This window comes from Onychomys torridus, chromosome 7, assembly GCF_903995425.1.
Source record: "Onychomys torridus chromosome 7, mOncTor1.1, whole genome shotgun sequence".
NCBI lineage: Eukaryota > Metazoa > Chordata > Mammalia > Rodentia > Cricetidae > Onychomys > Onychomys torridus.
In genome coordinates, this window is record NC_050449.1 from 9,417,381 (window position 1) to 9,444,666 (window position 27,286).

Here is a 27,286-nt window from a genome sequence, read left to right on the forward strand (position 1 = left end):
GCCCAGTGAAACCAAAAGGGACAAAGCCAAACATCGAAGGCTAAGAGACCCAAGGGGAAGGGGAAGCAAGGTCAGCACTAGAGAGTTTGCCCAGCGTGCGTTAGGTCCTGGGTTTGATCCCTAGCACTGCACGATGAGAAAAGTCAACCAAATCATTTTATACTCAAGAACCTTTTTAGAAACAGCCAGAAATGTCGAGTGTTATAAACACCATGAATTTTCAGTGAATATTGAAAGATCATGAAGATACAAGCCACAAACAAGATAGTCCCTTTTCCTCTTGTTGCCCTAATGGAACCCAGAATCCACTGCAGACAACAAATAAATAGACTATTGTAATGTGTATGCTGAAATGCTATTCTGTAGGAATTGCTAGAAATGGCGTCAGAGAAAAGGTTCCATCTACTAAAGATCAGAAGGTGCGGAGGGAGTTGGGAGGAAGAGTAGGGGGTCATCTTGGCCCAGAGATCAGCACACTCATGACTCAGGTACACAAAGAACAGACATACTGTCAAGGCCCAGAGTGTGGCCAAGGATGGAGGAGTGGAGGACACGGAGGCCAGAGGAAGAGGCTTGCTAAGTCACATCGCCTAAAAGGCAACTGATTTTAAAGAAGAAACAATGTGTTCAGATTTGCATCCAACAAAAGACAGAGGCCAGTAGGAGAGAATGTCAGCTCCAGTTTGGAAACCTGGCAAATTACCTCCCAAAATGAGTTAAAATTTGGCTTTGTCATGGTAAGACTATAGTATTTTGATATAGAGTCCACCATTCTAGGCAGAGAGCAAACCAAAGACCAAGAGAGGCAGCCCTGGTTTGTATTCACTGGTTAGTTTTAGGTAAAACTAATAACAAATGTAGCAGTCACATGTGTCTTTAAAGGAAAGACAAGTGTGAGCACTTATGCTACAGGTGTCTGAAATCTATGGTCACACCTGTTCCTTCCTCTTCCCTGTCTTTTATCTTTATAACCCGAATAGCCTAGAAACAAGGGTGAAGAGGAAAGAACGTGCCATTTCAAATGGACTTCCTGGCAAGACTTTTATTATTCCCACTGACACTGCAAATTTGATTAGTTTTACAAGATGGAGTTTCCAGGTTTTCTGCTTCAATTAAAAGCCCCTGATTAAAAGTGAGACACACATTCTTGGGGGCCTGGCAATGGTGCTAGTCTGGCTCCCACTGAGCCGCTGTTGACTGGACAGGTGCAAAGGGCAGTGGGGAGATGAATGTGAAGGGAGCTGCACTTTCTGTGATTGTTACAAAGCCTCCACACTTCTCTTTGTTTGGATGCCATTGAGGGTGCCTACGCTCCTTAGCATATCCAGGAAGAAGGAATCTTTGATGCCCCTTTACATTAGCATATGCTTTGTAGTCATTCAAGGCCTTGGCAAGGCCAGATGGGCACCTAAATAGAAGCGTATTTTTTTTATAAAAGTTTGTTAGACTTACTCTCTACCATTCCCCCACCAGGGAAACACACACACACACACACACACACACACACACACACACACACACACACACACACGAGTGAGATGAGTAGCAGTTACTACACTGATCATCATTACTAACACATACTATACACTTCCAGTGTGCCAGGCACCATGCTGAGCTTTTGCAGTAATAAAGGATTCATCCTTACACGAGGAATATGAAGAGATCCTAGAACTTTCTAAATGTTACATTGTTATGGCTAAGGAAACGAAAGCAAGACAGATATCACTGAAGCAAGAGAGGCTGGGCCATGATGAAAAGTTTGTTTCATTTTACACAGAGGTGATTTCCATGATAGGTGTGAATTTACACCGGAGCCTGATTGCAGCATCCTCCATTCAGTGCTGGAGTCCAGACTTCACTGGTCTGTAGCGTGACAAGTCTATGTTATATCTACAGGCAAGGTTCTTTGATCTAATTTTCTTGGAAACATGGAGTATTAAAACTCAGGCTTTCAGAGATGTATATTCTAAGGCTTTGAACAAATCAACTGATCTGTTGGAAAGAGAAAAGGTCAGCTGGTTGGTGGTGGTGGTGCACGCCTTTAATCCCAGCACTCGGGAGGCAAAGGTAAAGGTAGGCGGATCTCTGTGAGTTAGAGGCCAGCCTGGTCTCCAAAGTGAGTTCCAGGAGTTCCAGGAAAGGTGCAAAACTACACAGAAAACGCTGTCTCAAAAAACCAAAAACAGAGAGAAAGAGAGAGAGAGAGAGAGAGAGAGAGAGAGAGAGAGAGAAGGTGAACTGCTTAAGATATATTAAGTAAACCTGGGTTTGAAATACAGTGTGTGATTGGAAATAAAGGACTAATTGTCACACACACACACACACACACACACACACACACACACACACACGCACAAGCACTGTCATCATACAAACAGTAGTAACACCTAATTACACGTGAAAAATGCTTCTTGGAAAAGAGATTTCACAAAGTCCCATTCTTGGCTTAAAAATCAGAACTGTCAGTTTACACAAGTGTTTACAACAAGGTTGCTTGCTCACAGCCACACTGGATTGGTGGAAGATCCCAGGCTCTTTCTTAAACAATTAGGGTTTGGTCAACACCTCCCCGAAAAAAAGAGTTTCACTGACCAGTTTTTCCCTTAATTTGTAAACCCAAGTTTAAAAGAAGAAACGTAATCCATATGTTTCTGATTCATTTATGCTTAGCTCATCAAAATTATGTTTTATATGAATTACTTGGTGTTCAAAAACACTCTATGAGTCTTTCAAGTTTGTCTTTTCTTAAAAACAAGAAATGGATTTGGTTTGTGGTTATTTTAAGGCTCTTTCCCGCCCCTTTTAGAGACCACACATCCCACTAGGCAATTTCAGAGCTGGGCGGCTGCTGTGAGGAGTTTGAATGGTTCAAACGCACGTTTGGCTCCTGCTAATGGCCTCATCTGTCCGTTACAGCTGTTTGTGTATTGACTTCCCTATAATTACAGTCCTCTGTATCTACCTATGCCAATTATTCTTATCTTTAAAAATGGATATTGCTTTATAGTGTATACAGAATTACACTGAAGTCATTCCAGAAAGTTTCCAAAGCACACCAAGAAAGAGAAAAAGCAGGAATCCCTACCGCGAGCTGGTAGGAGGGGCATGGCCGGGCATCTTGTTCCCTGTATAACATCGAGTCATAACACATGCCAACCTTAGACAGGGTTATTCTGATGTCATGATAAACTAAGACCAAACAGACTGCTTTGTAATTTTATCTAAAAACAAGCAAGGTCACTGTGTGATCCCCTCTCCAGCTAGGGGGTAACAGCTACTTCCATCAGTCTAGGACAAGACCCCACTTCACTAGGTCACCCGGCTCTCGCACAGCCCTCCGGAGACAACTGTGGCTCTCATTGCTCCTTGTTGCTCTAAGTAATGACAGCAGAGGGGATGTTCCTGAAGGTCAGCCAAGGCGTTGGCCAAAGTAAACAGATGTCCCTATTTCCTCTCTTACCACCCAAACTCACCTATAAAAGAATCTAAAGGTAGCTGATTCTGGAACAGTCTTTTTTTCACACAGGACACTGAGAAGGTCTTTGTACTGAATGGCATGAAGGACCTAGCTCTGGAATTGGCATCTGTTGTATTACTGTGTGACTCTGGGCAAGTTCCTTAGCCTAATGTAACTTGCATGTCCTTTTTTACATGACAATAATCACAGTTACCTTCAAAGATTTGTCAAGCACAGGTAGAAGGGAAGCGCTGTGCATACTTCCAGTGCCTGGAAGGTTAGCAAGTCTCTAATATCTCTTCCGAGAGGAGGCAGAAATGCCAGATCAAATCACTGAAAGGTGTTCTCCATTTTATCTCAAAAACTATTTTCCAAAGTCTATGACGCCAGAGTTACATATAGATGCCAACGCTCATCAGACATGCTACAACATAAAACATGAAGTGCCACCCCCAAACCCACAGACATTTCGTTATAATTAAAGTCTATTTACAAAAGGAAGGAGATGAGCATGCTCAGTAGACACAAAGCAGGTGCTGAAATCTGTGGAGGAGCAAAACAATGGAAGTGATTCCAGTCGGAAGATCTGTTTCTGAATTTTCACTACCAAATAAATCATAATCTGAAACCCACGGTGCAGAATAGCTCAGTTTGTTTGAGGCAAGTTCTCACTAGACAGCCCAGGCTGGCTTCAAACTATGACCTTCCTGCCTCTGCTTCCAGAGTACTGGGATTCCAGGTGCATACCACCATGCCCAGAAAAAATTGCTCTTGTATTTGTACCTTTTTGAGCGTCGTACAGACTTCTATAAATGAAAAAGTGTTTACCCAATTCAACATTTTCATTTCTATTTTCAAGGAGAAAATTTCCCCTCAGGACCAGATGAGCCGGCATCTGACAAGGCCACCCCCAGACTACAAAGACCAAAGAAGAAACCCAGGCAGCCTGCCTCCGGCTGCACAGTACTCTGGTAAGAGTTCTCGAAACTGATGCAAGTCGTAACTGTGAAAAAGAAAAACTATTCCATCTTCTACTATTTCTCTCCCCATCAGGGTAATCCATCTTGCCAAACCCTCCACTAACCCCCCATAACTCAGATCCAAAGGACATCGAGAACTCTGACTTACACCATAATCCCAGCAGTCCTGAGGCAGGAGGACCACTGTGAGTGCCAGTCCAGCCTGAGCTGCATAGTAAATTCCAGGCTAGCCCAGATTATGGTGTGAGATTCTGTCTTTATCCCTTCACCCTCAAAAAGGCCACACTTAGTCTTGTAATGAGTTCTTGCTCATCCACGCTCTGTGCCCACATGTTCATTTCACATGCTCACTACTCTCCATGCTCTGTGTTCACGTGTTCATGACTCTCCATGCTCTGTCTTCATGTGTTCATGACTCTCCATGCTCTGTCTTCATGTGTTCATGACTCTCCATGCTCTGTGCTCACATACTCATGGCTCTCCGTGCTCTGTGTCCACATGTTCATGACTCTCCATGCTCTGTGTTCATGTGTTCATGACTCTCCATGCTCTGTCTCCATATGTTCATGACTCTCCATGCTCTGTGTTCATGTGTTCATGACTCTCCATGCTCTGTGTTCATGTGTTCATGACTCTCCATGCTCTGTGTTCACATACTCATGGCTCTCCGTGCTCTGTGTTCACATACTCATGGCTCTCCATGCTCTGTGTTCACATGTTCATGACTCTCAGTGCTCTGTGCTCTCATGTTCTTGACTTTCTGGGCTCTGTGTTCACATGTTCATGACTCTCCATGCTCTGTGTTCATGTGTTCATGACTCTCCATGCTCTGTCTCCATATGTTCATGACTCTCCATGCTCTGTGCTCACATACTCATGGCTCTCCGTGCTCTGTGTTCACATGTTCATGACTCTCCATGCTCTGTGTTCATGTGTTCATGACTCTCCATGCTCTGTCTCCATATGTTCATGACTCTCCATGCTCTGTGTTCATGTGTTCATGACTCTCCATGCTCTGTGTTCATGTGTTCATGACTCTCCATGCTCTGTGTTCACATACTCATGGCTCTCCGTGCTCTGTGTTCACATACTCATGGCTCTCCATGCTCTGTGTTCACATGTTCATGACTCTCAGTGCTCTGTGCTCTCATGTTCTTGACTTTCTGGGCTCTGTGTTCACATGTTCATGACTCTCCATGCTCTGTGTTCACATGTTCACGACTCTCTATGCTCTGTGCTCACATGTTCACTATTTTCCCAATTACTTGTGAGAATTAAAAAAAAAAAAAACTGAAGATTTTCTAACTGCTGTGTTCACTTCTCCCCCTCCTCCTCCTCCTCCTCCTCCTCCTCCTCCTCCTCCTCCTCCTCATGGTGACCTTGGCCCAGGCAGTATAAGGTTAAGTAGAAATAGCTCCTTTCAGAACATCACATGGAAACTTGCATAGAACCTCATCTTTCCTCATTCTACCTCTGAACCCATCTCCCCAAGTATTCTCCTGGAAAGACAAATCACCCTGTCAACAAGGAAAAATTAAAAGCAAATCATATTTCTGTTCTATTTAAGTCACAAAACAGAGCTTTTCACTCACTCTCTTTCTCATGACACAGGGTGGTACTTGTGGTAAAATCTCTCTTCTCTAAACCCCAAAGAACCTTCCTCAAACAGCCCATGCTGTTCCTGCTCCTTCCTGTGGAGCAACTATTCCAGACACTGCTGCCCATGATTCTGATTTATCTTGTTACAGTAAGGTAGTGTCTTCAGTTTCCCAGCTTTTCTTTTCTTTACATGTCTACATCTGTCCAAGATGTCATCAAGAATATTCTCTAAAAAGTGAGAGGCTCTGGACACTCCTTTCTTCTGTCCTGTTACAAACACTTTAAGTAGGTTGCTGTAATTGTTTCAAGTGTCTCAAAGTGCAACCGGTTGTCTCTCTCCACGAAATTAGAAATGGGAGTATGTATTCCATCTCTTGAGATAATTTTGTTTGAATGCAAAGACTGAGTTCTCAGTTTGGTTGTCCTCAAAGACAGTCGAGATCTGATGTGGACCATGGACTCATGCCATGGGCAATCAACAGGCCTTAGGGAGCCTGGGAGCCTTTGGAAATAGTATACACATCCCCAGGTAGGAGTTAAAGGTTTCTTTCCCCATTCTTGTACAAGACTCTGGAGAATGGGAGTCCAGAACTGACCTCTCCACAGTTTCACCGGAGTCCAGGCTTCTTCCTGCTTCCTTAGCACGTGGCTCCCATCCTCAGGGTGACCCTGGAGCCACCACATCCAGAACTTCCATGTCCATTTTTCAGGCAGTGAGAGGAAAGGGGAAAAGGTAAGTAGCTTCCTGGAGGGGCCACGACCCCTTATAAAGCAGACTTCTGGGACTCCTGCCCACTCATTTTTCTTCTAGCCAGAATGTGTTCCCATGGATTTTCCATCAGCAAGAACACTCAGGATTTGTGCTTTGTCACATGGACACATTGCTGTAAATATCGAGGCTCTGATTCGGAGGAAGACAGGGACAGGACAAGGATACCCAAATAGCTCCTTCCAAATAAAATGTGCATTTCCTGAGAAAAGTCTGCCTACCGCTGCCAACCCCAAGTGGTAAGAGTCACTGCTCTGGGGTATTTTACTTCATATGCCCCCTGAAAATAAAACAAGCAACAACAAAACAAACTCTTTGATATTCCTTTAAATTTTAACATCAGTCCAGAAATAGTTCTTTTGGTGGGGAGAGAGACTGAGCCCAGGGTCTTGCTTGTGTTGGGCAAGCATTTTCCCATGGAGCTACATCTCCAAATTGAAACTTCTTTTTTCTTTTTAATTTAATTTAATTTTACATATCAGCCATAGGTTCCCCCATCCTCCCACCCCCAACCCCGCCTTCCCCCCAGCTCCGCACCTCCATTCCCATCTCCTCCAGGGCAAAGACTCCCCTGGGGATTCAGCTCAACCTGGCAGACTCAGTCCAGGCAGGTCCAGTCCCCTCCTCCCAGGCTAAGCAAAGTGTCCCTGCATAAACCCCAGGTTCCAAATAGCCAGCTCATGCACCAAGGACAGGTCCAGGTCCCACTGCCTGGGTGCCTCCCAATGACAGAGAAAGGGATGAGATCTACATGAACAACCTGGACGTGAGTGGGGGTAATGAAGGGCAAGGTTCCAGGGGAAGAGAGCTTAGGGGAGCAGGAGATCCTACCTGGATCAAGGACAGAGAAGGAGAACAAGGAATAACAGACCATGATAAATGAAGACCACATGAGAATAGGAATAATCAAAGTGCTAGAGAGGTCCCCAGAAATCCATAATGATACCTCCACTGTAAACTTAAAACTTATGTACACTACACAGTAGAGGATCCCGTGAAAGGAGGTACAAGAGACTCTCCTGCCTTGGCGAGCATGTGATCTTTTTGAGGATGTTTCTTGCCGTAAAGAGAAAAGCTACAGTGTTAGTTTGGCCTTGACTTTGGGTTATGCATCGTAACAACAGGGGATATCCTAAGTGGTCACTTGTGGGCATGCTCTTCACTTAACTTTTATTTCATACATGTGTGTGTAGCTCTGTTTCAATATCTTCATGAGAGTTACCTTTCTCTGGGTTTTGTCCTTCCTTCAATCTCCTTCATTAAATCATTCAATATTGAGTTGAACACCAGGTCTGTCAGCCACTAGACCTGGAATACAACTGTAAACAAAAACCAGAGGAAATGCCTACGCTTGTGGAGTTTCTCATCTAAGGTAACTTCTCCCTCCATTTTTGCCTCTCAAGCTGATTTCTCAGGGTGACTTCTACCTTACTGAGCCAGGGATATTTCAGTGCATCTATTAGTCACTGTCTGTTGTATGGAGCCATCTTGTTCAGCAACCTGGGATCCAGTTATTGCCCCATATTCAATCAATTGTTGACAGGCATCAGTTTAACTGGCAGCTCTCTTGAGGCTTGGTGGATTTCATCAGTGGTCAATAGAAGAATCAAACAGAAAATGGCCTCCAAAGAAATGAGACTAGGATATTAGGAAAAACTTCAAATGAGAGGTTCAGGCTTAGCCGGAAGAAAATATAGGGTTGGGGCAGGGGTTGGAGGGGGGGGTAAGGGGCATCATGGGAGCAGGAGACAGATGAACAAAGGTGGCTGGTGGGGTATTCAAATACAGTACAGTAGTAAGTGCACACCTTCCAGCAGGCTTCCCATATGGAAACAATCACCAGAGCACAGATTACATCTAATTCAGGATTCTTAAAGAGATGATACTTTGCCCTTTGGACGCAGGGAAGCCACTCAGAGCATCTTCTTGAATGAGAATGATGCAGATAAAGAAGGAGACATGATTTTCCAGGCCGAGAGTTAGGAATACTAGTGTAGTAGTCATGAATAGGATTTATCCCCCACTTTCTCATTTGGACCCCGGGGTGAAGAGTAACCTGGATTTCATGACAGCTAGCTAATCAAAGTTGTAGTCTTCAAACTTGGAACATAATAAAAGTAATTCAAAATGAAAGAATGCTTATCACCTTAATGACTTCAGAAGACAAAATAAAAACTATAAAATAGAACCACTCTATTTCAGTCTTCTTTCTGTGATGTGTAAACTCTTAACCTAGGAGTGGCCTAGGGAAATGTTTTCTCCCAAGTCTCTTGTGTTCTTTTTACACAGTTTGTTTCATATGCTATTTGTCTAACAATAAGTTCTTGCAAGCTGCGCCAGGAGATGCCATACTGTCATGAATGAATGTATTCTCTTCTCTGCCTTAGGTGGCTCCTCCACAGTGAATTTAAACTCTAACCAGGCTCTGACAAACCCAGCTTCAACACACACCATTTTAACTCCAAACTCCAGCCTCATGTCTACGTCTCATGGGATGAGAATGCCACTGTTATCCACAGCAGTTCAGAACATGGGGATGTATGGAAACCTGCCTTGTAACCAGCCTGGCACCTACAATGTCACTTCAGCAATGAATCAGCTGACCCAACAGAGAAACACAGCCCAGCTGATGAGTCAGAACAACCCTCTGATGCCACGGCCATCTCCCTTAGGGGCAAATAATGGCAACAGTGTGGCCACCTTTGGAGCTGCATCTGTTGGCAGCTCACAACAACTAAGGCCAAATTTGGCCCACAGTCTGGCAGGTATGCCAGCCCAGAGGTCATCAACTGTCATGATCACATCTAACACTACAGCAGCAAACTGGGCTTCCCAAGATGTAACAGCCAAACAACAGGAAGCCCTCAAATCCACAGGTGCCCGCTTCCCAACAGGGACATCTGCAGCTTATACCCCAAACCAGTCATTGCAACCAGGAGTGGGGAGCCAGCCATTTTCCCAGAGAGCAGTGGCACCCCCTAACCAATTAACGCCAGCAGTGCAAATGAGACCTATGAACCAAATGAATCAGACATTAAATGGGCAAACACTTGGTCCACTCAGGGGTTTGAACCTCAGACCTAACCAGCTGGGCTCACAGAGTCTATCTAATATGAATCCACCAGGAACAGGACTAAATCAGCCGCGGACAGGCACCAACCAGCCACCATCCCTGACGCCCAACACTTTTCCTTCATCCAACCAAAGTTCCAGGGCTTTTCAAGGAACTGACCACAGCAGCGATTTAACTTTTGACTTCCTCAGCCAACAGACTGACAGCATGGGCCCTGCGCTAAACAGTGATGCTGATTTCATCGATTCTTTACTGAAGACAGAGCCTGGCAATGATGACTGGATGAAAGACATCAACCTTGATGAAATCCTGGGAAGCAATTCCTAAGGAGAAAGGGAAGGTGGTTTGCAAGGCTTCAAGCAATGTTTTCCAAGGATACTGTAATGCCAAACTGTTGACATCCGGGTGCTCTACAGGCATCAAAATAGAAAGCTGGCAGTAACCACAATGATAAACATTCTGGTTCATGTGCTTGTTTAAAAAAATCTCGAGCCTGATATTAAAACACTGGGATCCTTTTTCCCTGCCTGAAAATCAGGACGTGTTATCTAGTTTATCCAAACACAGCTGTGATGTTGATGTGTAATTAACTCTGTAAAATGGTCTTCCCAAGTTCCTTTTCCCAGTGAAGGAAATATAATGGAACTTGAGACTTGTTTCAATCTCATATTGTAGACAGGTGTTTGTTCTGAGCAACAAGCAGCAGACTGTCGTCTGCTCTAGTAGATAAATATGCTTTGATTTCTCCACTATCTTTCCATTTACATTTCCTAAAACCTGCAGGAAAGATTGAAATGTTATGTCGTTGTTTGGAATAAGAGAGAACCAGAGAACCTAGAAGCCATCCAGCAGATTCTATGATTTCTTCCCTAGATGCACTCCTCATTTTTGTAATTTTCCCACATTTTGTATTTTGGTGGGATGCTGTGTCTTGAGATAAAAGAGGAATGCAGGGCTTACAACTTGAATGGGGCTTCCCTACCGATTTCTGCAGAGAACCAAGACTTGCCCTGACCACACTGAAATATCAGTGCACAGTTGCGTACATCAAATTTCACTCCAAAAAAAATCGAACCTTGTCATGTAGGAGACAAGCATGGGCAGAAATACCTAGAGGTGTTTCTAGCTGTGACTGAGGCCCACTGTCCTGTTCCCAAGCAGAATGAAATTGAGCCTTATCCTCCTATTTTTTGGTAGCCTGAGACTTGTTTGTAAAAAATGAAAGTTTGGATCAGAGTGAGAAGATTAGAGTATCCTGTTTTGACTGGAGATAAGAAACACGAGAAGGGTATGAGGGTTGGCCCAGAGCTATTTCACAGAGTTTAGAGGAAGTCATAACTGAGACAACAGAGCCTTACTTGGACATAGTACCTGTACTTGGGTCAACAGCTGAGCCCAGTGTGGTCTGTATGCAGCCATCCACTCACTCCATTCATGATATGGTGAATCTTTGCCATATGGTGCCTGGGCCCTTTTTACCCAGGTTTCCTCCCTCAGGGCTGAGTGCTATAGCACAGCATGGGTTTTTGTTGGGTCACTGAACCTCAGTGCCCACATCTATGTCCACTGCAAAGTGGTGGAGATGTACAGATTTGAGATGGGTCTAAGATACCACCACCACTTTCCTAAATCCAGAGAATCAAAGGCTACTCTCAACCTCTGAGTTATATACATTCACACACTTAAATATCAAGTGTGATTTAACTCAAGTCATTTGAAGCACCAAATCTTCGCAAATCTGTTCAGAAAAGGAACACGTTTTTAAAGCTCCATGAAGCCCTCTTCTAGTCTCTCTCCTTCTTTTCTGCTGCACCAATATTGCTGGCCCAGAATCTTTCCTGTGCTGATTTGTAAATATTAATAAATTACTTGTTTTTGTAAACTTTTGTAAAGAATATTTTGGTAGAAATACTTAAAACATATTCTTTGGATTATATTTATACATATGTGAAATAAATATACTATCAAAAGGTTATATTTTATACAAAAAGTAAATTGTTACCTTTTGTATGCTAATATACAAAGTTTTGTATAATATGATGGTTTATTTTTAGCTCTACACTTAAACCATAGGTGATGGAGTGGAAACTTTTAAGAACTACCAAGAGGCTTGTGAGATGAATTTATGTTCTGAAACCTCAATATGAAAGCATTCCAGGTTTCCATCCCTCCCTGCTGGTGTGTTTTCCAGCTCTAAATTCTTTATTATGCCCATAGTTCTCTCGTCTTATTTGATTATTCTGCTTGCATATTGTATCAGTCCCCGTAACACTTAACACGTGCTCTTCTGGGCGTTTGCTGATTATACAAAACAATGTTTCTCCATGCAGAAAGAGAGGAAAACAGTGTGTATATAAACAGGTTATTTTGTAGCGTCTCCAGATTACTGTACATATATGCAGGATTTCTCAGTTTCAGCCCCCATAATTCAGCTTGTTTTCACCCTAACACGAGTAGTACATTTTGTAACAGCTGTCCAGTTGTTCACAAAGAGGCAAAGCAAACAGAATGGTTGGTTTTTCTTCTATCTTAATGTGAATTTCATAATTAATGTCTATTTATTCAGCTATTCATTAAAATACAGGATTCTTTGGGGGGATGGTGTAATCTATAGTTTCTGTTTGTTGGCAGCCTATTACCAAAGATGATGTAATTTTCCTGAAAGCTGAGATAATGACAATTTGATAGACAAGCTTAGTAAGCGCCTCAAGATTTACAGCGTAAGAGCTATTGGGATCCAAACTCCCATTTACAGAAATGCCAGACTACTTAATTGCTGACATTGTTTATCATTCTGACATATAACAGAGAAGGTAGGAGTCATTTTTCTTTCTTTTTTTAAATTCAGAGACAAGAAAGTAATGTAGGCAAATAATTCCTTCTTGGCTTTGTGTTCAACCCAATGAACTGAGTCACCAAGTGAAGTGCTGGCATTGCCTGCATTGCTGTTCTGAATCCACAAATGTAAAGATTTCAACTTGTAATACAAGTATTTTGTATTGTGTGTAATTCCATGTGTAAAAAAAAATAGTTAAAAAATTCAGAAGTGGTTTTCTTGTATGAAGTCATACAGCATTACAGTTAGGATAACCAATGTTAATATCAATGGGTACATACACACAAATCACTCTTTTCCTAAAGATTTATTTTGTACTTTTTAATTATGTGGATGTGTGTGGATGTGGATGTGGATGTGAGTGTGCTGGTGCCTGCCAAGGCTGGAGGATGCCCTGGAGATGGAGTCACAGGCTGTCATGACCCAACTGAAGTGGGACCAGAACCCAGGTCCTCTGAAGAAGCAGCGAGTACCACTCTTAGCTGCTGAGCCATTTTGCCAGCCCCTGTGAGACCTTGTTGTGCAGGGAGCTTTAGATAATTGTAGAATGCAGACTCGTCTCTTTTCAGTGTTCTTCCATTCACCTAGAAAGGTTGTGTTTTGTATGCTTGAAATTGTATGCGCAGGACTCAGGAGCCATGACTGTGGCAAAAGTATGAGGACATTTCAGTCCTCGGCACTCTTGTGAGAAGCTGGTGGTTCACGCCACTGATCCTAGCTCTGAGGAGGCAGACAGTCAACCTAGCATAGCTAGTGTGCTCCAGACCAGTGAGGGAGCCCGTCTTAAAAGAAGTGAACAGCGAATATCTGAGGTCACTGTCAGGCTTACACATACACACACACACACACACACACACACACAACATGTACACACATACAAGTGCACATACACACACATGCACAAAAATAAAATAATAAAATTTTAAATGCATAACTCTCACTAAATGCTGGGGATAGACTGATTAATTTTTAGGCACTTTGGTCATTTTTCTGCCCTTTTTGGTTACAGGCTGTGTGAACACAGCTCAGTAAACACATCTGACTATATAGATTTACACAGCCTTCTGCAGAACCAAGGTGGCTAAGAAAAAATAACCACTCTCATTTCTCCTGCCTTCCTAATCATGCTGGGAGGGGTCCATGTCCTTTCCCCTCACCAAAAATAGAAGTGTATAATACAGCTATTTTTACTACTTTATCAATGGAATCATAGTAAAATTGATATTTTATGTGGCCTTATCTCAAAGAATCTGAATGATTGGATGGAAAACAAAATCAACACCAATAAGAGTGGATAACATATGGGCACAGTGGTGCACTCCTTTAATCCCAGCACTTGGGAGCCAGAGGCAGGTGGATCTCTGTAAATTCAAAACTAGCCTGGTCTACAGAGTGAGTTCCAAGACAGCCAGGGCTACATAGGCCCTGAGGGGAATAAAAAAGAATGAATAACATCAGTGTACATGAGGTGAAAGAAATATGTCATTCAGAACTTGCCTTTGACCTCCAGCCTCTTGCCTTGGATCTGTAGAGAAAGTGGAAGTACAGTAACAGACAGTAGACTCTTCTTGTGACAGGGATTAAAGGCAGGGACAGTTTTTCATCACCTTATCTACAATGCCCATTGTATACTTATGTAACTGTGTTTCATCGCCCAAGGAAGTTGGAGCATGCTTGAGTTTGAAACAAAATATCCCTAGTCTAGAACTCTGTGGCTTATTTGTTATTTCACAAAACTAAAGAGTCCACTGAAAAGACTCAGGAGCATCCTTTATATGACGAAGAAAATCAGTTGCTCTTTAAGAAAATTTCAGATCGTCAGTCAGCACAGCAACCAACTCCTTTAAGGCTGAATCATAAACAAGAATGCATCAGGAGGAGGCCAGCTCAAGGTTGCAGAGAAACAGGAACCCGGTACTGATGCCCACACCACTGACCACGCCCACTGGCCACGCCCCGAGGCGTGTGTGAGAGGAGGCGCTCCATGCACTTTGTCCTATGAGATTACAGAATCTCCTCAAGGGAACCTGGCTACTAGGGAGCGGAAAGCGTCGGATTCCGGATTCCCGTCACCATAACAAAACACCCAGGGGAGCAACTTAAGAAGGAAAGCGTTGTTCACTCCCAGGATCAGAGGTTTCCATCTCTTAGGAGGCCGCGGGAGCAGCATGGCTCACAGATGGCGGTCAGGAAGCACCGGAGGAGAGTGCCCCGTCTGCTTCCCCTTTCCCTCCTGCTCCTCCCAAGCCTCAGCCTTTAGGATGAGTCAGTCTCCTTGTTTATCCAGTCTTGAACATCCTCACCCAGAGGTGAGCTTTGCTAAATAAAGTCCTAGGCGCTTCTCAGCCCAACCTATGTGACAGTCAGACATTTGCCAACACATTCTGAGTAGTAAACTTCACTAGTTAAATATTAATAAGTGTCTGGGGGTTTTAAACAACCATGTAATCTTTTTCAATTTCTATTCTATTCTCTATTCTGTTCCAAGTCTGTAGCCCAGTTAGGTCTTGAACTCACTATGTAGCAGAGGATAACCCTGAACTTTGAACTTTGATCTTTCTGCTTCCACCTTGGAAATACTGGGATTACAGGCATGCTCCACTATATCTAGTTTTTCTCAGTTTTGGAGATTGAACCTTGAACCTTGTGCATACTAAACAAAGACTACCAACTAAGCAACATTCCCAGCCTCTTTTGGTTTTGATTTTTAAAAAAATCTTTGAATATCATTCCTAAGTTCCTCATATGTATGGGTAGTACCCTAGAACCAATCAGATTCGAGTTAATGATGTATCTAACACCCTGTACTATGAAAATTAAGAAAGCGTATTGAAACCAAATCCTGCCACCCCTAGCCTGTATGCAGCACTGACTGACAGAGGACTTTCAGTTATGCAAGTGGTATTTTAAGTGTCCCATCTGACAAGTGTAAGTGCTTTCCAGTGCCAAGATGTGTGTGAATACATGGATGTATTTAATAGTGGTTACAATTTTTTCATAGAAGAAAGAAGGAAGGGAGGGATAAAAATGATATATATGAATGACTCTATGTGAACACAGAGATGTCCCCCATAGGAATCTTTCAGTGTGTGTGAGAGAGAAAGAGAAGGAGAGAAAATGCATTCAGACAGGCTTAGAGAAAAGGGTTTACTGGGAGGCACAACAGAAATTCCTAGAAGATAGTCCTGGGTTGGGGCCTAGTTGATGCAGCAGTTCACACTGTCACTGGGCATTGATGCTCTCTCTCACTCTGCTTCCTGGGTCTCACACAGCCTGACTGCTTACCTGACTGCTAGCTTCCTGGGTCTCACACAGCCTGACTGCTCTTCTTTCTTGATGGCAAGGATGAGTGATAGAATTTCCACACTTGCATCTTCACGTCTGCACAGATAAGGCAGAGTTTTCCTCTTGCACAGTGTTTACCTTGGCTACCCACTGACTGACTAGGCTGAGTCTCCTCCCATGAACAGGGTTGCGTTTACCTTACCCAAATTGTGTGGGCTGAGAGTAGGAGACCTTCCTCACAAAGGAAGGTCAAGGCTTTCCTACCAGAAAAACAAAACAAAAAACCATGTACATCACAAAATTTACTCTTTTTGGCTGTCCATTTCCATTCACAACCCCCCCACCCCAACACACACACACACACACACACACTCCAGTTTCGAAATCTCACTGATAGTCTTGACAGCTCCACCCCCTTCAGAATGCCACCAGAAAGAGGTATTCTAATGCTCATCTATTTGCTGCATCCATCTCCAAGTTCAGCACATCAGGGGGAGGCAAAGTCTTCTGCCAGGCTGAGATGAACCAGTGCCCAAAAGATGTCTGAACACCCAGTGTAAACAGCAGGCATGTGGGTGTGTGAAGAATGAGCAGTTGGGTGCTGTGGTTTGGATGAGATGTCCACTATAGCCTTAGGCTCTGAACATTTGACCTCAGCTGCCAGCACTGTTTGGGGAGGTTTAGGAGGGGTGGCCTTGCTGGAGGAAGTACTCCCTGAGGGCAGGCTTGAGAGCAAAAGGCCTCCGCTGCTGCTTCCAGTTTTCTGTCTCTGCTTCAAGCTCATGGTGGAGGATGGTGAGCTTTCAGCTTCCTGCTGCCTTGTCTGCTGCTTGCTTCCCTGCCATGTCCGCTGGAACCATACACCCAAATAAACTTCCTTCTGTAAGCTGCCTTGCCCATGGTGTTCTATCACAGCAACAGAAAAGTAGCTGATACAGATGAGAAGTTAACATGCATTAGCCACTCCCCCTGAACTAGTTTGCCTTTGAGCAACATCCAGGAAAGGGAAGTACTGAGCCTTCCCACCCCCATTTGCTTAGGGTGCATGCCAGCTGCCTTCCAGTGGGAATTACTGTCTCCTTATATGTTCCCGTCACTTCACTGTATTCTGTACTTGGGGCAACCAGGGAGCCGCGTCTCTCCAGCCTCACTCATCCTCTGGTAGAATTCCCAGTTCTCTGGCTTGGGGCAATAACCTCCAGCGTGAGACTCAGCACACAACCTTTTTCAAAGTTCTGCTAAGGGAAACAAAATCCCATCACTGCTTCAAGGGGGCAGAGTGGTTTTAATATAAGAAGCTGAGTACTCGGGTGACAGGCAGGTTGGAAAGCCATAGAAGGGAGGGCTACCCAGGCATGACAAAGGAGGAAGCCATTACAATTCCCGAGGGAGAAGGGCAAAAAGCCCAGGATGGAGTTCATTTGCTAGGGCACCTGCCTAGCCATATGGAGCACTGATTTTGATCCCCAGTACTGAAAAGCAGAGGCAGGAAGATTCAGAGTTTAAGGTCATCCTCAGTTACATAGTGAGTGCGAGTCCAGCCCCAGCCACATAAGAGCACCCTATCTGAACAAAGGAAGGACAAAAGGAGAGGAACCCAGGATCACTGGAGAAGATGCAGCAGCAGCATCTGGAGTCTCAGCTGCTAATGAAGATGTCACTGGCAGCGGAGAAGCAATGTCACCTCCATCCCAAACTTTCTTCTTCCACTCTTCAGGAAACTCATTTCATGTGCTGAACTCCACTGGAATATCACCTGCAAGAGTGTACTGTTACAAAGAAACACGCCTGGAACAAGCCTGAGGAGCCTGCAGACACTGATGTCCAGTTGGATTGCAGACCTAGAGCAAAACCTAACTTTCTCAGCAAAGCCTGCTGAGAAAACGCCTTCTGTGCTTTTGAATACATCAGTTAATCCCAGTCTATTTATTACTATAAAATGATATCATTTAGGAAAACCAGTTGTGAGTACATGACACTCCCTCACACACACATGCGTAGCATAATGGTTCCAAGAAGAGCATTTTCTTTTCACTGACTCCAAGAAGACATGTTTTCCATGTGTATTCTACAGAGCTAGTCATCACGTCCAGCCCATGTGAGGGAAAGCATCATGTTATTGTGTCCCGGTCAGCTCCTTTTCATTCTTAGTGGGAGCTAGACTTAACAGAACAATGATGGATTTACAGTAGACAGCATCTTTGATTTGGTAGCATGCAATATTTATTTGATGTATCAAGCATTCTCGGGGGCAACCCGGACTCACTGTAGCACTCAGACAATGCTGACGTGAGGAGGCGTTATCACCATGAGGATGTTCAGGAGCCTTTTCCTCCTTCTTGTCACCTTATGGGGACAACACGGTTGCTCCAGCTTCTAGTCTGCATTTGAACCTACATAAGAGAGGAAAAGGAAAAACTATGAACAGCAGAACAAATTTGTTGTGTGTAGCAAGCCTCTGCCTTCTCATTTGGGAAAGACAGCCAGTCCAGAGACCTCTTCAGCCACGGCTGTTTTGTGGCCTTTGGGTTTTGGGGAGAGGCTGAATGGTAAGTATATAGAGTTGTTTCCTCTATAGAAAAAAAATGACAAGGGGCAGGTGGTTGTGAATGAGAGAATAAAGACACAGTGGGAATGAGAACCATAAACTCTAGATACTGACAGTCTGTGAAGGAATACATAGCCATGCGATGCGGGCACACAGAACCAGGCAACAGAACTCTGCCCTGCTTCCCACCGGAAGAAGACTGCTCTGCTGGTATATTTTTATGCCTTTGTATAGGATGAGGAATGAGAACAAAGCTGAGCCAAATGCTTCTGAACTCTTGCTGTAGCAGTCTGCTGTGAATAAAGAATTAGCATCTTGAACATGTAACAATATGAAGATGATAGATAACAAAATCACCTTCTAATAGAAAGAATTAAAATGCTAAATTAAAAAAAAAAAAAAGCTTCCTGAAAATCTGCAGATACAAAGATGGTGTGGTACTATGCAAGCATAAACCCACGGTCAGAAAGAAAACCCATGTTTATGGTCAACTGACCTCTGGTAGAGCACCAAGGCAATTCAAGGGAACCAAAACAGTCTTTGGAAAATAGTTTCTAGATGTTTCTTGGGAAAGAAGAAAATGTCTTAAAATTCTGTCATGGCAAAGGTTGCAAAATTCTGAAAAATACTCAAAATCACTGAATTGTATTTTTTTAAAGATGGAGTCTTTCACTAGGAATGGGTATCCAGTTAGAGTGGCTGGCCCATGAGCCCAGGGCTTCTCCTGTCTCTGCCCCCCTAGTACTGTAGTTAGAGATGTCCACTCCTGAGCCTGGCTTTTAAGTGGGTGCATGGGTGGAACTTGGATTCTCGAGCACTTTACCCACTGAACTATCTGAATAGTGTTCTTTAAAGGGATAAATGCTTATGGTCTGTGACTTTTAACTCAATGAAGTTGTTCTAAAAAGAAAAAAGTTTCTACAAACACAGCCACTGAAGTAAAGATATGGCAAGCCCAGAGATGAGGTGAACCCCATAATGTGCAATAAGTAAGCGTGAGTGATGCTTCTTCCTGACTGTTGGGTTTGGGAAGCCTTGAACTTGCATTCTGGCAACCGCACAGGTGACAATGTGTAGGATGTACATGGAGGGCTTGCTCTAGACAGGAGCTGCAATACTAAGACCCCCGTGGAAACCCAGCACTATTACACTAGAGACAGAATAGGGTTGCTATTCCACAGTATGCCATCCGAGAACAGTGAAAATGAAGTAAATCCTTGAAGTCATGTGACCACAAGACACGTTCATGTGAGTCTGAGTCCATGCTCCTTCAGTGGGCTGTCACGTAGGTGGGAAGAGAGAAGCAGAGAGAGGAGAGGAAGGGAAAGAGAGAAAAAGAGGAAGATGGGGAGGGAAGGAGGGAGGGAGGGAGGGAGGGAAGAGAAGACATGAAGCTGGGAGGGGGTAGAGTGGATCTGGGAGGAGTTAGGGGAAGACTGAGTGATGAATATGATCAAAATACATTGTATGCATATAAAAATCTCAAAGAATAAAAACATTAAAAATGTATGTGTCCATAAGCAAAATCCCGAGTGAATTTTGTGTGTAAAATAGATCCTGAGTGAAAATTGTACGTGAAATGTTCCCTGGCATAGAAATAAGCACCAGTCCTCTTAGCAGGCTCAGACATCCCTACAAAGCTTTAATGATAACCAGTATCACATCCCTTATCAAAAATCCTGAAGTCCAGGAACACACCAGAAAGCCCGCACCAGGTCCCCCATGGTGAAAACCGGAGATAGGTAAACTCATAGGTATCCCCTGCCGGCATACCAATGCCCAGTCTCCTCCTAGCCCTGAAGCATGCCAGGGACACACCTGTCCTCCTTCACAGACCATACAGACTCCTGCAGTTGAAACTCAAGTGCAGCTAACTCAGTCAGGCTTGTGGTCACTTCCACCACACTTCCTTCAACCTTGGGCTCCAGAGTAGCAGGCATATCGCCACCTGCTGGGGAGAAGCACTCAAAAGTCAGCACAGGACTGTGGTGGAGTTCAGAGCTTGCCTGACAACGCAAGGCAAAGCACCCAGCACAAACAGAAAGCCCATGATAGGACTGGGGCTCACAGACAGCAAACATAGACTGGTGACCACATTAGGTTGAGAGACCTGTACCCTCCTCCAGAGACTGCAGCTCTCAGCATTGGTAAGTCTCAGGTGCTTCCAGCTTTGTGTCAGCCTTGTGGACAAAGGACTGTCTCCAACAGTTATCTTCCAACTTAAGGAAGCTGTCAACAGAACTGTGCGATCTGGTGGTTTCTGTGAAGGGAGCAGCCCCAAGCTCTTAGGGTAGGTGAAACCACAGCCCTCAATAAACAAAACTCTATCATGACCTGAGCCCAGCAAGATCAACACAGTGCTAGGCCTGGCCTCAGGCCTATGTTGCTGAACATAACTCATGGCCCAAGACAGGGGACAGCTAGGGACAGCTGATCCCAGCAGGAGTGTGATCTGGAGGAGCTGCTACGTGGAAGTTCTGTGGGAAAGTGTTGGCCTAGCCCTGGCCTGCTGGGTTCAATCCCCAGCATGAGGAAGGAAAGGAGGAGGAGTCACAAAGAATGAAAACATGTTGAAGAGACATTGTTCTAGTCACAATAGCCAAGGATTTGAAGGAGGAAGAGAGAGACTGAGAAGAGGAAGAGGCAAGGAGAGAAAAGAAATTAAAGAAGACTCATGATCAGAGCTACTATTCTGATGGGTTGAAATATGCAATTTTGTTTAAAAAAAATACATACTACCCAAAGTGACTTACAGATTTAATGTAGCTCCCATTAGAATACCAATAACAATGTTCATGGAAAGTTTATATGGAACCATGAAAAACTGCCAAAATGCCAAGCAATTTGAGGCAAGAACAAAGCAAGGGTCATTATACTGTATAACTATAAAACTTTCTGCAAATGTCTATAATCAAAACAGCATAGTACTGACATAAAATCAGACATAGGCTGATGGACCAAAACAGAGATCTCAGAAGCAAGCCCACATATCTACAGCCAGCTAATTTTAACAATGATGCATCCTTAGAAACATGGACTAGATAAGGTATATATATATATATACTTTTTTGAGACAAGCTTTCTTTGTGTGTAGTCCTGCATGTCCTGGAACTCACTCTGTAGACCAGGCTGGCCTTAAACTCGGAGATCCACCTGCATCTTCCTCCCAAGTGCTGGGATCAAAGGCATGCACAGCTGCCACCACCTGACAAATATTCTTTTTTAAAAAAACACTGCTGAATAAATTGGATGGCCATTGCACAGTATTCAATCTAGAGACATGGCTCTCACCAATTAAAAAGAAATCAGTTCAAGTGATTGAAGCTATGAAATACATAGAAGAAAATATAAGAGAAATGCTCCATGACATGGTGATGGACACAGACAGACACTTGGGGACAAGGTTCCTAAAGCATAGGAAACCATAGTAAAAACAGACATGGATGACTGTGTTGAATGAGGGAGCCTCAGGGCCGCAAAGGACATAGTCCACAGAGGGAAACAGCCTACAGAATGGGAGAAAAGATGGTAGACGATATACCTGACAAGGTATTGGTAGCCAGAATATATAAAGAACCCCAAAAGCTCAACAGCAAGAAATAAGAATAAGAGCCAAAATTTAAAATGGGAAAGCATTTAAAGTGAGTGAGCAGGCTCTGTTGGTGAGCTGGCTCCAGCTGCCATAGGCAGGGGCAGGTCCCTGGCTATGCCTTCTCTGCCACAAAGGACTACATCTCTTGAACCACAACCTTTGAGTTGCTTCTTGTAAGGCATTTGGTCATAGAAGCTTACACAGTGTGTTCCACCATGTCATACTGTTCCTGAAATTGTACATATACACTGTGCATGTCTGACATATTTCACAAGAAATCATTTCTAAATACTATCAAATGCTATTATATAGATGAAAAATAGGGTGAGAGATTGCAATAAGTTAATATTTCAATCACTAAAGATTTTGCACTCAGATTGTTTTAAGTGTCTTTGGGTGTTCATTCATTTTAATAAAAACCTGTGTTTGAAATAATAGAAAAATGCGGCCACACCAGAAAGAATCAGAGAGTTAAAGCCATAGCTAAAAGAAAGGTCCCAGTTTCACAAGTCTCAACAGTTGTGAATAATGGTACTTAATAAGCTTTGAACAAAAAAGAAAGTTTTAAATAAAAACATCTTAGGTCATATAAATTTATTTTTATACCATGCGTGTAAAAACATAAGTAACTCCAGTTTTATTTTTATTTCTTAAATTAACTTGCTATTACTCCTGTTCACATCATGTGAGAGACAGGAGGGGATCTGTTTTATTAAATAATAAGCAGGCTGAAGTTTGCATATAGCTTTGAAATATCTGCAAACAGAAAATGAAGTTCTCACACAGTCCCAGTAGTAACGGGAGGTGAGGTTAGAATGGTGTGGAGGCCCCATGTTTTAAGAGTAGATTTTCTCCTTAAGTATTAAGAAAGACTATACGGAACATGAATGAATATAACATTAAATTGTCTTTGAGGCGGTGTTTGCTTCTTACTTGTTTTATAGTGACTTTAAAGCCATGTGTTGCCTCAAAGCATTTCAGAACCAGCAAATGGAGCAGGGAACGAAGATCACTCCATCCTGTGTAACGTGTGTCTGTCTCTGCCTGCATAATTCTGCCTGTTATCATTTCTTGGGATGACAGGTTATTATTCTCTATGTGGTCTTTTGGTTAAAGTTATCAGGGCATTTTTCTTAATCTTTGGGATGTTCAGTGGCTTAAAGAATGCTTGTACTCCTGCTTGGAGAGTGGCAAAACTGATAGCTTTGTTCATTGTATAAAACCAAATGCCAATGGTGTTTGTGAGGATTAGATTTTGCCAACTCAAGTTAGATGACCACTTTATTATGGAAGAATACCCCATCTCTTATTTCTAACCCAGAAACTATATGGAGAGAGTGGCACTGTAGCGACATCCTAGTGCAGTATCACATTTGGGAATGAGAGGGCAGAAGAAGAGACACAGCTGTGCAAGGCCTGAGGCTGAGTGAGTTGATTTGAGTGACACATGGCTATGGTGATGAGTTATTCAAGACCATCCCCAAAGCTCCTTCCAAAGCCTGTCTCTTTAGCATTTCAAAGACAGAGGATAACATCTGGAAAGGGAGTTTCATTTCTTCTAAATCCCATAATTACAGGGTATTAAAGCTAAATAACAGACATATAAAATAATATACACCAGTGTGTTCTCCACTCTGACTATACACAGACATCCCGTGACATTTAAGGATGTCATTCACACTGCCAGAAAGTCATTTGCATCTCATTAGGGAACACAGACAAAATTATCTCCAAAAGGGTTTAGATGTCTAAGGTTAGCTGACACCAGAAGTGAGTTATGAAACAAATACAGGTGTATTTATTTTATTTCAAATGCTCAGAATACTTTAGGGTACGTTTCACCTCAGAGAAGCATGCTCGAACAATTTCAAGTTTGTAAGTTAGAATGCATGCTGCTTTGTTCAGAAAGTCCAATTCTTAAAAAATTCATTTAGTTCTAGAGTTTCTCCAAAGAAGATGTTTCTTTTCTGGAGGTGCCTTGATGAATTCTTCCCAACAGCCACTTAGTGCAGACGCCTGAACAGGGCCTTGGTTAAGAATTCAGGTCCTACCACTTGACCATCATCTTGAATATACGAGGGTCCATGTTTGGGGAATTTTTCTGCTTGGGGAATTTTTCTTAACACTTAAAATTTTCTAGGTCAGTTGAAAAGTGGATGTCTGTGGTACAGTTAGACAAATACCATTTGGTGTCATTTAATATAAGAATGTATTCTCAGTGGCCTTTTAGAAAATACGATTTTTTAAAAAAATAAAATGCTGAGCATTGATGTATTTGCAATGAAACAACATTTTATACATAAGTTTAAAAACTGAAATTTTATCAGTTTGCATTCAAGGCCAATCAATCTCTCCAGAGTTTGCTTTGGTTTACCTGCTGAATCTCAGAGCAGGGTAGAGCACTCCACACAGCCCTGGGACACGTTTCCGGTAATAAAGGCATCAAGAAATCAAAGTTTTAAATGAAAGGGCCGGGATGGGGAGGAAGTGCTTGGGGCAGCATGCTTTGAAAACTGGCATTTAGAAAGCTGCACTTAAGACTCAGGGCATAAGAGAGGGAGGGAGGCTGGTGCCCATTCTAAGCCAAAAGAATCTTTGAGGGACACTAAGGAGAACAAAAGTAAGACATTTTCTGGACATCTACTTTAGTTTGAGATCTCTCGCTAGCTTTTTAACTGTCAGTGTGGATGTATTTCCTCCTTAAAAAACAGCATATGTTCTTGTCTCCATACTGGAGAAATCAGCTGCCAAGCGCTGCTTCCACACTCCTACCACTTTTACTCTATTGTATACATTTTCATTTATGTGTAGGGATGTTTTGTCTACATGTATGTCTGTGTACTACAGTGTGCCTGGTGTCTTGGAGGCCAGAAGAGGCTGTTGGGTCCCTGTCATTTGAGAAAGGTTGTAGGAAGTTTCAGAGGTGTCTATCTACTTACACTTCCCTCTGTTACAGCCCCAACACTGTCCAAGGATACAACATGGACATTATTTTACCTGTCAAGTATGGGTTCAGTTTTCAATTTTTTTAAGATTTTATTATTTTTATTATGTGTGTGTATGTGTGTGTTGCCTGTGTATGTGCACCACATGTATGCCTGGTGTCCACAGGGGCCAGAGAAGGCATACATGATACCTCCTGGGACTAGAGTTACTGACAGTTATGAACTGCCATATGAGTACTGGACATCAAACCCAGGGGCCCTGGAAGAGCATCCAGTGCTCTTAAGCACTGAGCTGTTTCTCCAGCCCACTTATTCTATTATCTTTAACTTGTACCTTCTGTTTACCTAGTTGTAATCATTTTTTCTATATCAATGTTTCTTAATATTTTTTCCATTTTATTCCCTAAACCCCATTTTATCATATAATTGTCTCAGTCTCTTGTATTTTTCTTTTATATTGCTTAACAAGAATCTCAACAATCACTTAGCTTGCATGATCTTTTTATTCATAAATATATCATCACTATTTCCTTCTGCTCCTGAGAATTGTTAGGTGCCTGACAGTAGTCCAAGCAGAAGCTGAGGGCAGCCCTCATCCTAAGGAGCCAAAGCTACTTGAATCTTTCTTTCTTGTTTCTCAGTCCACCCTTCCATCTTCCCTTAGAAGATTTTGGTCTTCATTCTGTCTAATGTTGAAATTTTTTGAGCTTACAGATATCTATAGGAAATCCATTTGAGCAGTATAAAATGTGTTATATGTTAAGCAGACACATTACTAAGTATCACTCATCTAACATTCTTAGAACAACTAATGCCACATTCGATGTGGCAGCCATTATTGGAAGCATATGGTGTGCTCTGAGTCATTTGCTCTCCCGAGACTTTATGAGACAAATATTCCTCCTTTTGTGCAGAAGCAGAAACTGAGGCAAAGAGAAGCTGAGGCATTTTTTTTTTTTTTTTGGAACTGTACATGCAATGAACTCCGGCTTAAGTTCAGCAGTCAACTACTATGTGATCTTAAAAATTCAGTTTAAGTTACAACAGTACATTATGAACTAGACTTTTAAAATCCTTCTGTCTATAGAGCCAATCCTGTTGGTTGAGGTGTGGTGAGCCAGCCCCAAAGTTGTGAGCATGGGAGAGCAGTCCCCATTATTCATCTATCATGTGGCAGCATGGGCCATGGGCAGGGGAGAAATACCCTCCCCCACCCCACCCATCCAACCCACCCTCTCACCCCCAACCCATAGCCCATCAATGCCTGAGGCTGGTGGGAGAGCTGGTCCTGCCCCTCATCAGTCTTTTTATCTTATATCCCTATATCCCCAGTAATGATGATAAGCATTCATAACCCACCAAGTGACCAAAAACCACCCACACCACCTCTTGGGAATATGGGCATTGTGTTGTCTAGACTGCTTCCAGTTGTCTGGAGGTGATGGCATCCCGAGGGGATCCTGGGAAAATTGTGATAGTGGTCAAGTCCTGGGAGAGCTAGCTGTGACATTTGTTGTCCGTTCTCTGTGCAATGGGAAAGTGTAGGCCTTATCTGAAGTCCTGGCTAGAACAGTCTGGAAGGCTGGACCTCTCATTCAGCAACCTAAAAGTTGTTCTGAATGTAGAACTCTGGGGAAACTGCAACAGAGGCACTCTGAAAGGCTGGATCACCTGGGCCACTCATTGTCATTGGTGTCTTGTCCCCTTCTTCTGAAAACACACAGCCAAAGGTTAAGATACATGTCTGCATTAACACAAGTGTGGACTGTGCATACAAGCCAGCCAAAGATGATTTTTCTTTTATGTTTAAGCAGGTAAAAGACATCTGTCAACTTTATAATGAAACCTCTGTCCATGCCATATGAAAGGCTGGTATGTAATAATAAGGACTCTGTAACCAACATGATTTATGATGTCTCATCCAGTCTCAGAGTCGTTCCCATGTCAAGGGATCAGCATATATGTTACCTGTCTTATAGTTTTTCTAGGTTTATTTCTTTCTGTCTGTAGCCAAGATTTTCAGGGAGTATCCCCCAATCAAATCTGGTCTTTGTTAATTTTGAAGGAATCTACAGCCTTTCATTTCCTGTGGAAAGTTTTTTTTAATTAGCATCCTTTTATTCTTGACCTTTCTTTAAGTAAGGCCTGGCAATTGACACTGATTTAGAAAAGAATTAAGATTCAAATGAAGTGGTGCTTCAA

At 43.0% G+C, this 27,286-nt stretch overlaps 1 protein-coding gene across 1 annotated transcript in view; it reads left to right on the top strand.

Annotated features, from left to right (window-relative positions):
* Nucleotides 1-11,760, top strand: part of Maml2 (mastermind like transcriptional coactivator 2) — a 102,630-nt gene extending 90,870 nt beyond the window's left edge. Inside the window, exons 5-6 of the mRNA XM_036192368.1 lie at nt 4,317-4,428; nt 9,193-11,760. Of these exons, the coding sequence (XP_036048261.1) occupies nt 4,317-4,428; nt 9,193-10,205 (1,125 nt within the window). The 3' untranslated portion in view covers nt 10,206-11,760. The remainder of the gene's footprint in view (nt 1-4,316; nt 4,429-9,192) is intronic.
* Nucleotides 11,761-27,286: the final 15,526 nt, after the last annotated feature.